Source organism: Euprymna scolopes, chromosome 38 (genome assembly GCF_053919585.1).
Source record: "Euprymna scolopes isolate OS-2025 chromosome 38, ASM5391958v1, whole genome shotgun sequence".
NCBI lineage: Eukaryota > Metazoa > Mollusca > Cephalopoda > Sepiida > Sepiolidae > Euprymna > Euprymna scolopes.
In genome coordinates, this window is record NC_136519.1 from 21,829,632 (window position 1) to 21,844,256 (window position 14,625).

Here is a 14,625-nt window from a genome sequence, read left to right on the forward strand (position 1 = left end):
AATGGGATCAGCTAAAATGGCGTCAAAAAAAAAAAAAAAAGAAAAAAAAAAGAGAATGGTCCGATTAATTTTCTTGATAATATGCCACACCATATTGTAAATTTTGGTAATTTACCGTTGGTTCACACTTGATTTTCAGCTGCTTCTTATGTACGACTCTGACGATTTATTGAACCATTTAATTTGAGTATGACCATTTAATTTGAGTATGACCTCATCACTCCACACAATCTTTGTGGCAAAGTATCACTCACAAAACTGCACTCTTCTATGAGGATCATCATAATATATATATCTATCTATATATCTATAAAAGTGAACGTGTCTGTGTGTCTGTGTGTCTGTCTGTCTGTGTACATTTCCCTACGCAATAACTCTGTCAATTTTTAGTCTATAGACTCGAAATTTGAAATACCGGGTACTGAGATTTGGGAAAATCGATGTGACGGGTGTCAGCCAGAAATTTTGCTGTTAAGGGGTCAAATTTCAACGATTTGACCTTTAAGAACTCTACCAAACTCCTCCGACAATTTTGGGTCTAGACACTTGAAATTTTAGATATAGGTTCCTTGAACCTGGATCTAACTTAATAAAGTGATTTGAGCCCGAAACAATAAATTTTAAGGGGTCATAATAGGGGTCAAAGTTTTAAAAAATTAACCATTTTTTTTGCTTTTTTTGCACAGCATACACCTCCAAACACCCGAGCAACGCCAGGCACCTCTGCTAGTATATCTATAAAAGTGAACGTGTCTGTCTGTCTGTCTGTCTGTCTGTGTGTCTGTCTGTCTGTGTACATTTCCCTACGCAATAACTCTGTCAATTTTTAGTCTATAGACTCGAAATTTGAAATACCGGGTACTGAGATTTGGGAAAATCGATGTGACAGGTGTCAGCCAGAAATTTTGCTGTTAAGGGGTCAAATTTCAACGATTTGACCTCTAAGAACTCTACCAAACTCCTCCGACAATTTTGGGTCTAGACACTTGAAATTTTAGATATAGGTTCCTTGAACCTGGATCTAACTTAATAAAGTGATTTGAGCCCAAAACTATAAATTTTAAGGGGTCATAATAGGGGTCAAAGTTTTAAAAAATTAACCATTTTTTTTGTTTTTTTGCTTTTTTTGCACAGCATACACCTCCAAACACCCGAGCAACGCCGGGCACCCCTGCTAGTATATATATATATATATATATATATATATATATATATATATTTTACATAAATGGTAATGTATTGCTACACAGTCATGTGCATGTTTCGGTCAGCTAGATTTTAGTAACTAGAGACCTCATCAAGCGGCCTAGCTTATATGCAAGCAAACTTTGCAATGAAGATCTCAGGTCAATTCCGGTAGAAGCCATTTATAAATAGAAACAAGGGATAGAATTAATACATATATAATACAAGACTAAGAAAGGGTGTGGGAGTAAAGTAGACAGGGTGGTGGTTTAAGAAGTTAAGGTGGGGACATTGAAAGACAGAAAGAGATATTATCTGCTATGTGTGAGCATTAACTTGTCTAAGGCCTTATGTATACTTGTGTATATCAGGTTTAATTTAGGGGTGGGTGTGAATTTTATTATCATTTCAGAATATTTACACGAAATCTGTTTTAGGCTTAAAGACGGGTCATTTGGTGCTAGTAATATGATCCGGTTCTGCTGTGCATCTCACCTGTCCCCACTACCCATTCTCGCTATACCCTTGTTGTATTGATTTAGATTGGTCAAGGGAGAGGGAAGGAAGAAGGAAAGATACATAAGAGAGAAGAGGAGAGAAGAAAAGTAGGAGAATGAGGAAAGAAAGAAGGGGGGATGAAGTAGAAGGAGAGGCAAGAAAAGAGGAAAAAGAGGAAAGAGGGCCACAACTCGCTTATTGGTGGTAGCAGGGCTCTACATTGCGAGTGAAACAGTCGCATTTGCAGGTGATTTTTCAAAGTGGCAACTAAAAATAATGAAATGCTTATCTTTTGGCGATTGTATTTCTTTCACTGACAATCTTCTAAAGCTCACTACTGGATGAAAAATATCGTTTCAACATTTTTTTTTTTTTTTGTAATAAAACGAACAAAGTTAAATTATTTAAACAGTAAAAGTTTAATAGAACAATGTACTCTTTTTTTTATTAACGAAGGCTGTTTAAAAAAAAAAACATCTGAAGAAATTAGAATGTTTATACCTTCAAGTATCAACATAAAATCTGTTGTATATTTAGAATTACACTTATAAAAAAAATACAGAAAAAAATCTTTATAATGTACATACTCGTCACAGAACGAAGATGCCATATTCTAAAAATCATGTCTGTTTGGCGAGTAACTTTTCTATTTGGCTAGTAAACGAAAATATTTAGTTGTCAAAGGTCAACTAAAGATAAATTTGTCCATAGAGCTCTGGGTAGTTAAAAACATTTCTTTTACCCTTCCTGACCTCCCTGTCCATCTCCTCCTTCCACAATTATATCTACCAGTATATTCATAAATCTTATATTTATCTATTTTTTATCTATTTATTCGCTCCTTATAGTCTTTATCTATCTTATAGTTTTTATCTATTTATTCGCTCCTTAATAGTCTTGTTATAGTTTTGTTAAAATGGAAAACTAAAATGTATATAATTACTAAAACTTCTATGCTAAGATATAATCATTTGTTATAACAGTGCTAGTAGTCATTAAAGATAGAGGGTAATTTGAGGTTAGTAACTACGGTATTAACGATAATTAATGTCTTTTTATTGAAGGTTATATTGATTATTCATGTATAAATTAGCGGTACGTACAGATCTTGAGGCACCTACCTATTCATATATATCGACATATATATATATATATATATATATATATATATATATATATATATATATTTAGTAGAAATGGTAATTAATAAAAACCTGAAGAAAGTGCTCAATACTGTTGTAGAGCAAATATGCGTTTTATTTTTTATTACCGTATGCGTTTTATGCTTAACTTAACAGAAAGATACGGTAAAAAAAAAATAAAACGTATATATATATATATATAGTGGAAATGGTAATTAATAAAAACTGAAGAAAGTGCTCAATACCGTTGTAGAGCAGATATGCGTTTTATTTTTATTACCGTATCTTTCTGTTAAGTTACATTATTGTTTCAGCTACTTGGCCGTTTTTCTCTCATCCCAAAATAGCGAACATTTCTGTAAAAGCCTGAGGATGCTACAGACGGCAAAAAAAAAAAAAACGGCCAAGTAGCTAAAACAATAATGTAACTTAACAGAAAGATACGGTAATAAAAAATAAAACGTGTGTGTATATATATATATATATATATATATATATATATATATATATATATATATACATATATATATATATATATTTATTTACTGTGAGTAGATACAAATAAACACATCTTGGAGTTAGTATCAAAGTTTTATAAAATTGTGCTTATTCTTTACTGTTTACATTTAAAATGTACTTAGTGGTCGTGAGGTATAAAAATAATTCAAGCTTAAGGTTAGTGATTTAGAAATATTTGTTAAAGCATTTTGCTATAGTGGAAAAACAATTATTGGTTTTAATAATATAATAATATAAAGTTAATAATATAATAATATAAAGCTAATATTTCAAATATTATATCAGTTAACTGATATAATGTTTGAAATTGTCCAAATGTTTACGAAACAATTGTAACACATAAGGAAATACAGCATATGATGTTCTTATTTTATATTTTGTTGTCTTGATTTTGCAAAAATATTATATGCATGATCGATTATGAAAACTGATAATCATGAAGTTTGATTTTATTGGTATCATTACCGGAATTTTAATATATTAAAAATTTCGGTTAAACATTTTTTTCTTAAAATTAATAAAGTGTATGTGTATGTGTATATGTATATATATATATATATATATATATATATATATATATATATATATTCGGGTTTTTTTTTATTCAAAAGTAATGGACTAGTGAATTCAACGAGGTTGTTAGATAGTGCTCAATAAAACGAGCTGATAATACTTGTTTATTGTTATATAAACATGTTTACATCCCGCTGCTACAAACAGCCACTTGTTTCAATCAAACAACAGATATCATCAGGCAGCGACTTGACTATTCAAATGTTCAATGAATAACCTAGATTATTCATTGAACATTTGAATAGTCAAGTCGCTGCCTGATGATATCTGTTGTTTGATTGAAACAAGTGGCTGTTTGTAGCAGCGGGATGTAAACATGTTTATATAACAACAAACAAGTATATATATATATATATATATATATATATATATATATATATATTAAATTAGCAGGGAGACCTGACGTGTCCCAACACTGAACGAGGATCAACGAATGTTTCACCCTCCCATTTTCATCAAAATCGATAAAATCACCCATTTTTCAATCCTTCCTGCAGTGACTTAGTCCACAATACATTGTAGTCTACATTGCACTGTAGAGAACCTACTGTTGATTTTTATAAAATTATTTTTTATATATAATGACTTGAATTAAAGTTTAAAATACAAAAATCAAGGATCGTGGGTCAATTGTGCTCTAAACAGAAACATTCATTTCAAACGCGCCCCTGTCATATCAAAGAACCTGCTGTTGATTTTTATATGCCGGGCCTTTCTATTTGTGTGATGATAATGGCTTGAATTAAAGTTTAAAATGCAAAAGTCAAAATATCATCGTTTAATTGTGCTCTAAACAGAAACATGCATCATCGAAGCACCTACTGTTAATTTTATATGCTGAGCCTTTCTGCTTGTGCGGTGATAAAACTTCTGAAACGCCCTTGTGATGTTAGGCTGTATAAGTCGTTAACTTTAGTTAAAATCGTCTACTTCTTCTTCCATAGAATTTTTTCGATAATCAATACCTTTTATTATACTTAGGCATTTCGATACAAAATCTATCTAAAAATACTGCCAGGCACATTTGTGTGAAATTTTCAAAAAATCACCTTCACCCTTTAGGAGTCCATAAGGAACGAACACACACAAAGTTCCTTTTATATAATAGTAAGCATAGTGTAAAAATTATTTTTGCACGAACCAATTAAAATTTAACTTAAAAAAAAATTAAGAAATAAAATAAAAAAAACTCATAGATCTGCTATTGAAATATATAAACCCAGACCTTTTAGCCTTTTAAAAATGGACCAAAGTTATAGCCCGTTGACTCATTCTGAGTGCTTCATACCAAACCTTTAGAGTAAATGTGGTATGATAGTGACTAATCCCTATTAATCCTTAATGAATGGATACCATAATACTTAGTCTGCTGCACTTTATCATAACATATGTCCATAGAAAATTCCAGCCAGATCGGACCAGTAGTTTCCAAGAAAACTTTTAGAGTAATTGTGGTGAATAATCAATATTAATCACTGAATATCGATCAATTACTATAATTAGTGATGGGACGATTCCAATATTTTTCCCGATTCCGATTATTTATAAAACTCTAAATATTTAACTGTAAATCCGATTTCGATAAAAGCATACGTTAAATGTGCAGATCTTTTCTCAAGTGTAAAAAAAAAAAAAACACTTTTAAGGGATGATCTATGGATTTTTGCTTTACTTGAAGTTTGAAATCCGTAAATATTTATTATTTTATTATTACTATCAGCAATAGGAAATTTTGCTTCAAACAAAATCAAATTTTAAAAATAGAATTAAATTAAAAGAAATCGCTTTTAGCATCGGGGAAATAAGCACAATTTTTTTTTTATTCTGATAATAATTCCAATACTCACCAAAAGTTATGATTATTTCCGATTCCCGATCAATCGTCCGAACATTAACAATACTTAGTTTGCTGCACCTTATCATATCAAATATCCATACAGAAATTTAATGAGATCAGCCCAGTAGTTTCTGAGAAAAAAGTGGAATGGACGGACAGACAGACGAAGAGTAATTAAATATAGATGTCTAAAAGATTGCAGCCCTCTTTCCATTTCTTTGCACTAAGAAATACATCTGGAATTTTATCAGATATTTTGTAACCTGCCCCCCCCCCCTTTACACATATATACATCTTTTCCTATCCCATAAGATTAATTGTTTGACTGTTTTAATTTTGTTCTCTTCTTTTTCCCCCCCTCAGGATATTAAAGATGGCTGCTGATGAAGATATACTTTTTGATAATATTTACGAATTACTTGAAGTAATTGGAAAGTAAGTAATATTTTTCTCTTTATCTTTTCAATTTAAAATTAAAAGAATAATAAAAAAAAGTAACATTTTTCGGGTTTGTATTACTGTACACATAGATTTTGAAAAAGTTGTCAAAAAAACAAATATATAGCAAATAAATGTTACCAAAGGCAAGATAAGTTACTTTTCTACCTAACTGGATAATTTTCTAGTGTTTTTATTTAATGTAACATGTTTATTCAACTCGAAAAACATAGTGTTTATCAATGTATTGGAAAATAAAAAAAATTGTGCCGGACTCTGTTGAACACAGTAAGTTTGGGAAAATGTGTTAAAAATAAAAACTATGCAAAATACTGTTAAAAACCCACCGAGTACATATCAGCCTATGTCACGGTAACATTTATTGAGCTATTTATAACAGTATTTTGTATATTTTTTTATTTTTAACTCATTTCCCTAAACTTACCGTGTTCAACAGAGAGTTCGGCGCCATTTTTAATTTTCCAATACATCGGTAAATACTGTGTTTTTCGAGCTGAATAAACATGTTGCATTAAATAAAAACACTTAAAAATTATCCAGTTAGGTAGAAAAGTGACTTATCTTGCCTTTGATAACATTTATTTGTTATATATTTGTTTTTGTTTTGTTTTTTTTTGACAACTTTTTGCGAATCTATGTGTACAGTACTACAAACCCAACATTTTTTCTATTGCATCTTGGAAATATATGCTGGTTTATAATGTACAGTTACATTATTTTTTACAGCCTACAAATATTTAGAAATCTCGATCTTTTCTCTTTTGTATAAAAGTTACCTTGCGTGTATGAGAGAGAGAGAGAGTCCATTCTCTATGGACTCGGAAACGACTGGACTGATTTTTATGAAATTTCACACAGAGGTACTTGATGTTTCTTACATAGGTTTTGTATCTGAATGCACTCGATAAGTATCGATAATTGAAAATCTCTGAACAGACGATTTTGGCCAAAGTTAACACTTTTATACAACCTAACATCACAAGTACATTTGATGGGGTTTCATCACTGCACAAGCAGAAAGGCCCAGCCTATAAAATCAAGCATATATTCTTTTCTAAGATAAGGACGTGTTTGAAATTAATGTTTCTGTTTAGAGCACAATTGACCCAAGATACTTGACTTTTGCATTTTACACTTTTAAGTGAAGCCATTATTTACAGATTATTTTATAAAATCAACAGTAGATTCTCTACAGTGCAATATAGACTACAATGTATTGTAGACTAAGTCACTGTAGGTAGGCATGTGAAGCTTCCTCCAAGTACCTCATGGTGGGTCCCTAACTAGAGCAGGTAATAAGTCGATTTGATTAATAAATGGGTGATTTCTTAGATTTCGATGACGATAAAATTATGGGAGATTGGAAAATTAGTTGATCCTCATTCAAGCCTGGACAACATTGGGTTTCCCTGCTAATAATGTAATAAACCTATGAGAAATCCTAAGGCTCCATGAGTTTCGTAAATGTTTATAGGAGCACAAGAACCAATACAATATAGGCAGCAGGCAAAAGATATAAAAGTCCAATTCTGTCACTTCCCAAATATCTGAATCTGACTTGACAACTCTGATAATCAATGCTAGAGATTCATGGGTTCCGAAATTTCCATTTTAACTATGATTTGGAAACTATCTTTTGTAAAGAAATCTGTTTTTGTTGCTTCAATGCTTCAATTGTTGCTTAATTCATATACAGTAGTCAAAAAAACTAGAGGTAAACCGACACCCTACCAAAACACTCAGATGACGTGACGTCCAAACACTAACTAATCTTTGAGCAAAATTTCTCACTGTTCAATAATATTTACAAATCTCTATCTGTACTATTATATAAAAGGAACTTTGTGTGTGATTCTGATTGTATATGGACTCGGAAACAGCTGGGCAGATTTTGTATTAAATTTCACACGAACGTACTTGATGTGTCCGGAAGTGTTTTTATGTAGGTTTTGTATCAGAATACATCCGATAAGTATCCCAAATTAATAATCAAAAAATCCGATTAAAGAAGGAAGTCTCATTTTGACCAGAGTTAACACTCTTATACAACCTAACATCACAAGTGCATTTGAGAAGTTTCATCACCACACAAGCAGAAAGGCCCAGCCTATAAAATTAACCGCAGATTCTTCTCATAAGACGAGGGCGCATTCGAAATAGGTGCAGGCTAGTCATGGCTGCTCATTTCTCAGTCTCTCCACACGGTCAGCAGAGATTTGAAGTTATTAAAGACTTGAAACAAATTTTCTGAACGTAACTGATTAAAAAAAGAGAAGCATTGTCTTCATTCTGAAGAGGCAATCCTTCCAGACTGGCAATTTCCACATTAAGCACCACCTGGTGTCACATCCAGTTTATGTAGGAAGGCAGTGTCCAGTGATGAGACCCTAATTTTGAAATTTTGGGCAGAATGGAGTAACCCCTTCATTGTTAATTACTCCCAGGTCCACTTTAGTATCAGAATTAGAATGTATTAGTTGTACCTATTTACTATGCCTCCCCACGGGACAGAGTTAGACACCAGATTCGTTTTTTAACGTGGAGAAAAGGTACAAAAATAAAAATTGTCTCAGTCGTGAAGGATTTCTCCTCCACCGAAAGAGAACAAGAAATAGAAGTGCAGCATCTGAAGAACAGATACTACACTTTGATCTTGTTTATATATTTTATTGAGAAAGAAAAAATTGAACATAAAAAACGTACAAAAAATTCAATTCAACAAAATTAGGCACAAGGTCCTACAAGAAATTGGGAGGGGGAGGGTACAGGGTCTTTTTGACTATGTAACAGATGAGACTTTGAAGTCTTACTCTTGACTGGCAACATTTACCAAAATACCTCAATCACTCTGTGGATCCTAATCTAACTAATAACCCCAGCGTTCAATGTAAAATTTAACTATGTACAATTTGTATATTCATTTCTGTATGTTGTGTGTGCATTTTTTTTTTTTTTTTTTTTTTTTGTGTGTGTGTGTATGTGTGAGAAAATAAAGTTCGATTTCATTAGAAAGAGTTCTTGAATTAATTGGCATAAAATGTTCGTGGAGTGGGAAAAAACTAATGAAAATGTTCATTTCAAAAATAAGGAAAAAACTACTAATGTGTTGTTAGTAAGACCCCCCTGTACTATTCTATGTGGCTAGATCCCCCACTGTTTTCCGGGGAACCGAAAACAAGCAGAGCATCCCTAATGGGGTTTGGGGAAGTCGCCTTAATGGAGGTGGGAGAAAATAAAGCAACGGATGGAGGGGGTAGGAAGGTGACCTCTGAGTAGGGGGGGATGACCTGGGGCATCAGAAAATAAAGATGAGGAGCAGGGGGGTTGGGCAGACTCAGAGGTTCTCTAATACCAAAAAATAAAATCAGGAACAGGATCTCATTTGTACCACCAGTCAAGAGTTACTTTACTGAACTTATAATGCTAACCTAGGCGGGATGGGTTCCGTAGGACCCAGCACCGCCCATGCCATGCCTAAGGAGGGAACACGTATTGAAACTTGGCTCCTCGACGGATGCACAAACTAGTGCTGTGCACCCACCTCTTGTCAAATTCCACTCTAGGCAACCTCTTCCAATCGCATCTGATCTTTACTTTAAGCAAATGTTTAAAGTAAACGATCAGATCCCGATCAGGAACAGATGTCCCTTCGTGGACCAACTTGAGGCGCGTGATCCAAATGGTCATGCGCGCTACTGCTTGGATCGCCAGGAAAACCAAACTTTCCTCCCTGGGGAACGGCGGCTCCATGTTGTACACAAAAGTTCCTATGTCGAGATCGAGCAGACACTCGGCATCGATGCGAGCTGTTACCCCCTCGACGTACTTTAATAGGGGCTGTATCCGGCTGCAACCAAAAAACGCGTGCTCGATTGTTTCGGGCTCGCGTTCGTCACAGCACGGACAGAAGCGACTGGTATGTTCTTTATACCGGAAAAGTACGTCGAAGAGGGGCAGCGCATTTCGGACCAGTCGCCAAGTAAGGGAGAATTCCGAGTTATTCAGAACCTCCCGTCCCGGCGCCCAACACCATTGAGAACGGATAACCTCCATCGACCATCCCATCCGCCTACAAAGTGGATCCTTCGCGGTCCCCTCCACTAAATCCCGATACAGTTTCTTCCTTGGCTGATCGAGGACATTGGTCCCCGGCAAAGCTCTAAGAGCGGTTCGGCATTTGGAGAAGAACTTGGACTCCCCCTTCGGTCTACGACGACCTTCTACCGAAGGGTTGGGTTTGAGGTTGGGAAACGAGTTCTCAACCACAGGGACCCAAGGAGCGTCTCCTTCAAGCGAACGACCCAGGAAAGCCAATCTCTCGGCGTTTCTATGACACAAGAGACTGGGCTGACCCAGGCCTCCCTCGCTCGGTCTTTGAACACAGACCTCTCTGCAGACATAATGCTTACCCTCGTTCCACAAAAGTGAATCGAGGCGCCCTTGTAAGCGGGTTAGTCGTTCTGCAGGGAGAGGAAGTACAGACAAACGGTAAAGGATGAGCGGAAAGACGTATGTAGCACACGCCTCCGCCCGACCCTTCAAGGACAATTTCCTTCCAATCCAAGTCTTTACTGAAGATTTGACCTTAGACTGTACTTCCGACCAATTCTTTTCCAGCTGAAGTCCCGGTCCAAACCAGACACCGAGAATGCGGACCGGTCCATCGGTCCAGCTGAAAATACCTGGAAGCGAGTTTACCCCGGTCCAGGCCCCCAACCGCAGGCCAACAGACTTGCTACGGTTGAAGATGGCCCCTGTTACTTCTTCATATCGAGCGAGCGCCTCGACCACCGCTTGAACGTCCGTGAGGCAAGACACGAACACGGTGACGTCATCGGCGAACGCGGAAACCCTGGCTCGTGTGCCTCCAGGGAGAGCTATTCCGCGCAGGACTGGTGTAGCCGCCTCATCCCTTAACTTGCGAAGGAGGGGTTCCAACGCCAGGACACACAACAGAGGCGACAGCGGACAACCCTGTCGCACCGACCGAGAGACAGCGAATGACTCCGACAGCTTACCGTTGATCTGCACCGCTACCGTCGGCCTGTCATACAGAACAAAGATCCACTTGCGGAAGTCCGGATTAAATCCGGCGGCCTCTAGCACAGATCCTAGGAACCGATGGTCGACCCTATCGAATGCCTTGGACTGATCCAAACTGATCAGCGCGGCTTCGGCGTCATCTTCTGTCCCCTCTATGATCGAGCGTATCAAGTGCAAATTGTCTTGAATCGATCTCCCCTTCACAGCATAAGTCTGGTCCGGTTCGATCAAGTCAGTGATGACAACCTGCAAGCGATTCGCAAGAATCTTTGCCAAAATCTTTAACTCTGTGTTTAGCAGAGTCAAGGGCCTAAAATCATCAAAGTTTTCCCTCCCACCATGCCGTTGAGCTTTCCTCAGCAATGTGATCACGGTCACCTGTCCAGGGATGGAACCCTGGGCAAACCAATGGTTGAACATATCCTTCAGAATAGGGACCAACATGGGCGACAGCCTCAAGTAAAACTCGTAGGGTAAACCATCAAGCCCCGGGGATTTGTTATAGCCGACCTGCTTCAACGCAGTAATGACCTCATGTTCAGTAATAAGACCATCACAGCTAGCCGCCCGAGCCGCCGTGAGGCGGGGCGAGTCAGCCAAATAGCTGCCAAACTCATCAACCCTGAGTCCGGGTAGTTGGGTGAAGCGCACCGATAGATGCTCCCGAAACCCCTCGCAGATCTCCCGAGTCGATACTAAGGGGTGTCCTTCCAGGTTATGTACTTTACGAATGTACCCATCCGAACCGCGCCTTAAAGCAGCCTTACGCTCAACAGCGTCAACATTCACAGCCTCGTTAGAAACTTTGTTTAACCTAGCCCTAACTACTTGACCTTCATACCGCTCGCTAGCCAAGCGGTTGAGATCTTGTTTAGCTAGTGCTAACTCTAGGGGGTCCCCCCCTCCACCGCCCGGGTCAGCTTATCCTCTAAACGCTTCTTTGCCTTAGCCTTATCTATCGCGAGGCGTTGGCTATACTGGACAGAGAAGCGCCTAATTTTGGCCTTGAGACTAACCCACCACTTACTCCCTGTAACCGCCCCCACTAAAGCCCGCTGAATTAGCTCAGTGACCTTCAACCGGTAGTCCTCCAGCTCCAACAAGGTGCTGTTGAACTTCCAGTATCCGGCCAGTTTAGGCCTAGCACTTAAGTTCAAACAGGCCATAACAAGTTTATGGTCCGAGTGTCCTAGCAAGTGGAACGTGGGGCAAGATAGGAAGTCTACATCGCCTCTTCTAACTAACATCCGATCCAAGTAAGTGCTTGGATGGGAAGGCACTACAGGATGCCACGTCCACATCTCCCGCCCCGGATGATCCAGACGAAATCTGTCGACGAGATCGCACGAGGCCATCAGGTCAGACAGACTGCTGTCACACCACGCCGACCTGCTAGTCCCCCCGACCTTATCTATTTTGGGATCAAGGATTGCATTCCAATCCCCCATTAAAACTAACCGTTCCGGATCCACTAAGAAGCCCTCCAACCGTCGAAAAAAGGTTGCCCTCTCTAAAGCAGCATTGGGAGCATAAACAGCAACAATCCGAAAAACACTACAATTAACAGCAACATCAACAACAAGCGCCCGCCCGTCCTCGCCTGCGTGAACAACATTCACCGACGCTGACAGGGTGCGACTCACTAGCAAGGAGATTCCACGACTATAGGTATTGTCATATGCTGAGTAGACATCGTAATCGTTTACCAGCACCTGACAATCCCCGTCACAAACAAAGTGGGTCTCCTGGATAGCGGCAATATCTACCTTGAGGGACACCAAGTCTCTCACAACGCGCGAGGCCTTGCTTCGACACCTGATGCCCCTCACATTCAATGTAGCCAAGTTCAAAGACATGATCACTTGCCTCAAGCACTGTCACAGACGGGTCTGAAATCCTTGGCAGTGAGGACATGGCAGGCCTGGCCAAGGCTGCCGGTAAGTAAATCCGATGAAGGTGATCCATCCTTGGCCACGCCCCCCACGTCCAGGGGGAAGGTTAGCTTGAGTGCCCTGTATAGCGATGAGTGTACATACATGGGGATTCTACCCTCACATTTAAAGAAAATGTTGGTCAGCGAAGGATGGTCCCTATCCACCAGCTGCTGGCCTGGGATCGCATTCTTCGCTGCCTTAATCATTGCCCACATTCCTCCAGTCCTAGCGTCCTTGTTGACCCTAACGAAAGTGGTCAACAAGGGAGCGTCCTTGAATTTAGTGGGGTCTGTTACTAGGTCTCCACCGACTTTTTCAAAGTTTTTTAGTTTATTGTACCGGACCTTCTGTTGTCCTTTAAGGTCCGCAGCCGATTGGAGAGGGTCTGTTTCACAAATCCTGCTTCCTGGCAGGAAGGGGAGCTTTTTGGTCTATTCAGTGCGGACTTTGGGAGTGGGGGAGGGGACCTCTTTTGGTTGATGGGGAGGCTGAGCGCTTGGGGAGGGGGTAGCCTGCTCGTTTTCTTCTTTTTGGCTCCTGTCACGGGATGAGGGGCGGGAAGAGTTTCTTGGGGCCTTTATAGGAGAGGGGGAAGGTTGTTCGGGTTGCTGGGGTGTTGGGATCACAGGGGGCTCATCCTGTGTTGTTATTGCGAGGGAGTCCTTCGCAGTCCCAGTGGGGGTAGGAGGGTTTGCGCGTGTCTTGCGGCTTTTCCTCCTCCTAGCCCTCCTGATCTCTGTTGCGCTCAGGGCCATAGAGACTGTTGTTGTCTCTTCCTCTGCCTCTGACACGGCCTCCTCCTCAGATTCTGGTAGTTTCCTCTTGTTTGAGGAGGAGGGTGTCTGTGTGTCCATCTTCTCCGTCTCGCTCTTCGCTTGGTCTTGGTCTTGGGTGACTGTCTGCAAGGATGGCTGTTTGTTGGTCTTGCCTTTCTTTACGACCGTCACCCAGCCTGTCGGTGCCTCTGGAGGATTTGCGGCCGGCGCGGGAGCAGCAGCTTGATTTGTTGTCACGCTTGTTCCCGCCGCTTTTGTGGGCTTCTTTCCTCCATTCCTCTTCGGACAGTCCTTCGCCATATGCCCTTGTTGTGTGCACAGCCAGCAATGGGGCCTCCTCCCTTCCACTATAAGGGAGAGTGTCCACTCTCCGAACTTGAGTGTGGCTGGGATGGCGTAGAATCCAGCCTTGTCCAGGACCATCTGTACTTTGTAGTCCCCGGTCATGATGTTTCTTAATCCGCGGACCGGGGTGACTTCCTCTACGTCCCCATACTGGCTTAGGATGGCCCCCAGTTGTTTGGCCTCCATATAGCAGGGGACGTTTAGAGCAGAAACATTTGCTCTCCTCTTGTTCATATAAATGGGTTGGAGCTTTATGTTCCTGCTCTGATGGCTGGTCCTGGACAGCCTGACCGCGTCCTCGGAGGTGGGGAGCA

General features: G+C 39.3%; 1 protein-coding gene across 1 annotated transcript in view; it reads left to right on the plus strand.

The window, feature by feature from the left end:
* Positions 1-14,625, plus strand: part of LOC145263089 (peripheral plasma membrane protein CASK-like) — a 1,377,184-nt gene that overhangs the window by 99,598 nt on the left and 1,262,961 nt on the right. The window contains exon 2 of the mRNA XM_080119970.1: positions 6,118-6,189. Coding sequence (XP_079976096.1) covers positions 6,128-6,189 — 62 coding nt within the window. The 5' untranslated portion in view covers positions 6,118-6,127. The remainder of the gene's footprint in view (positions 1-6,117; positions 6,190-14,625) is intronic.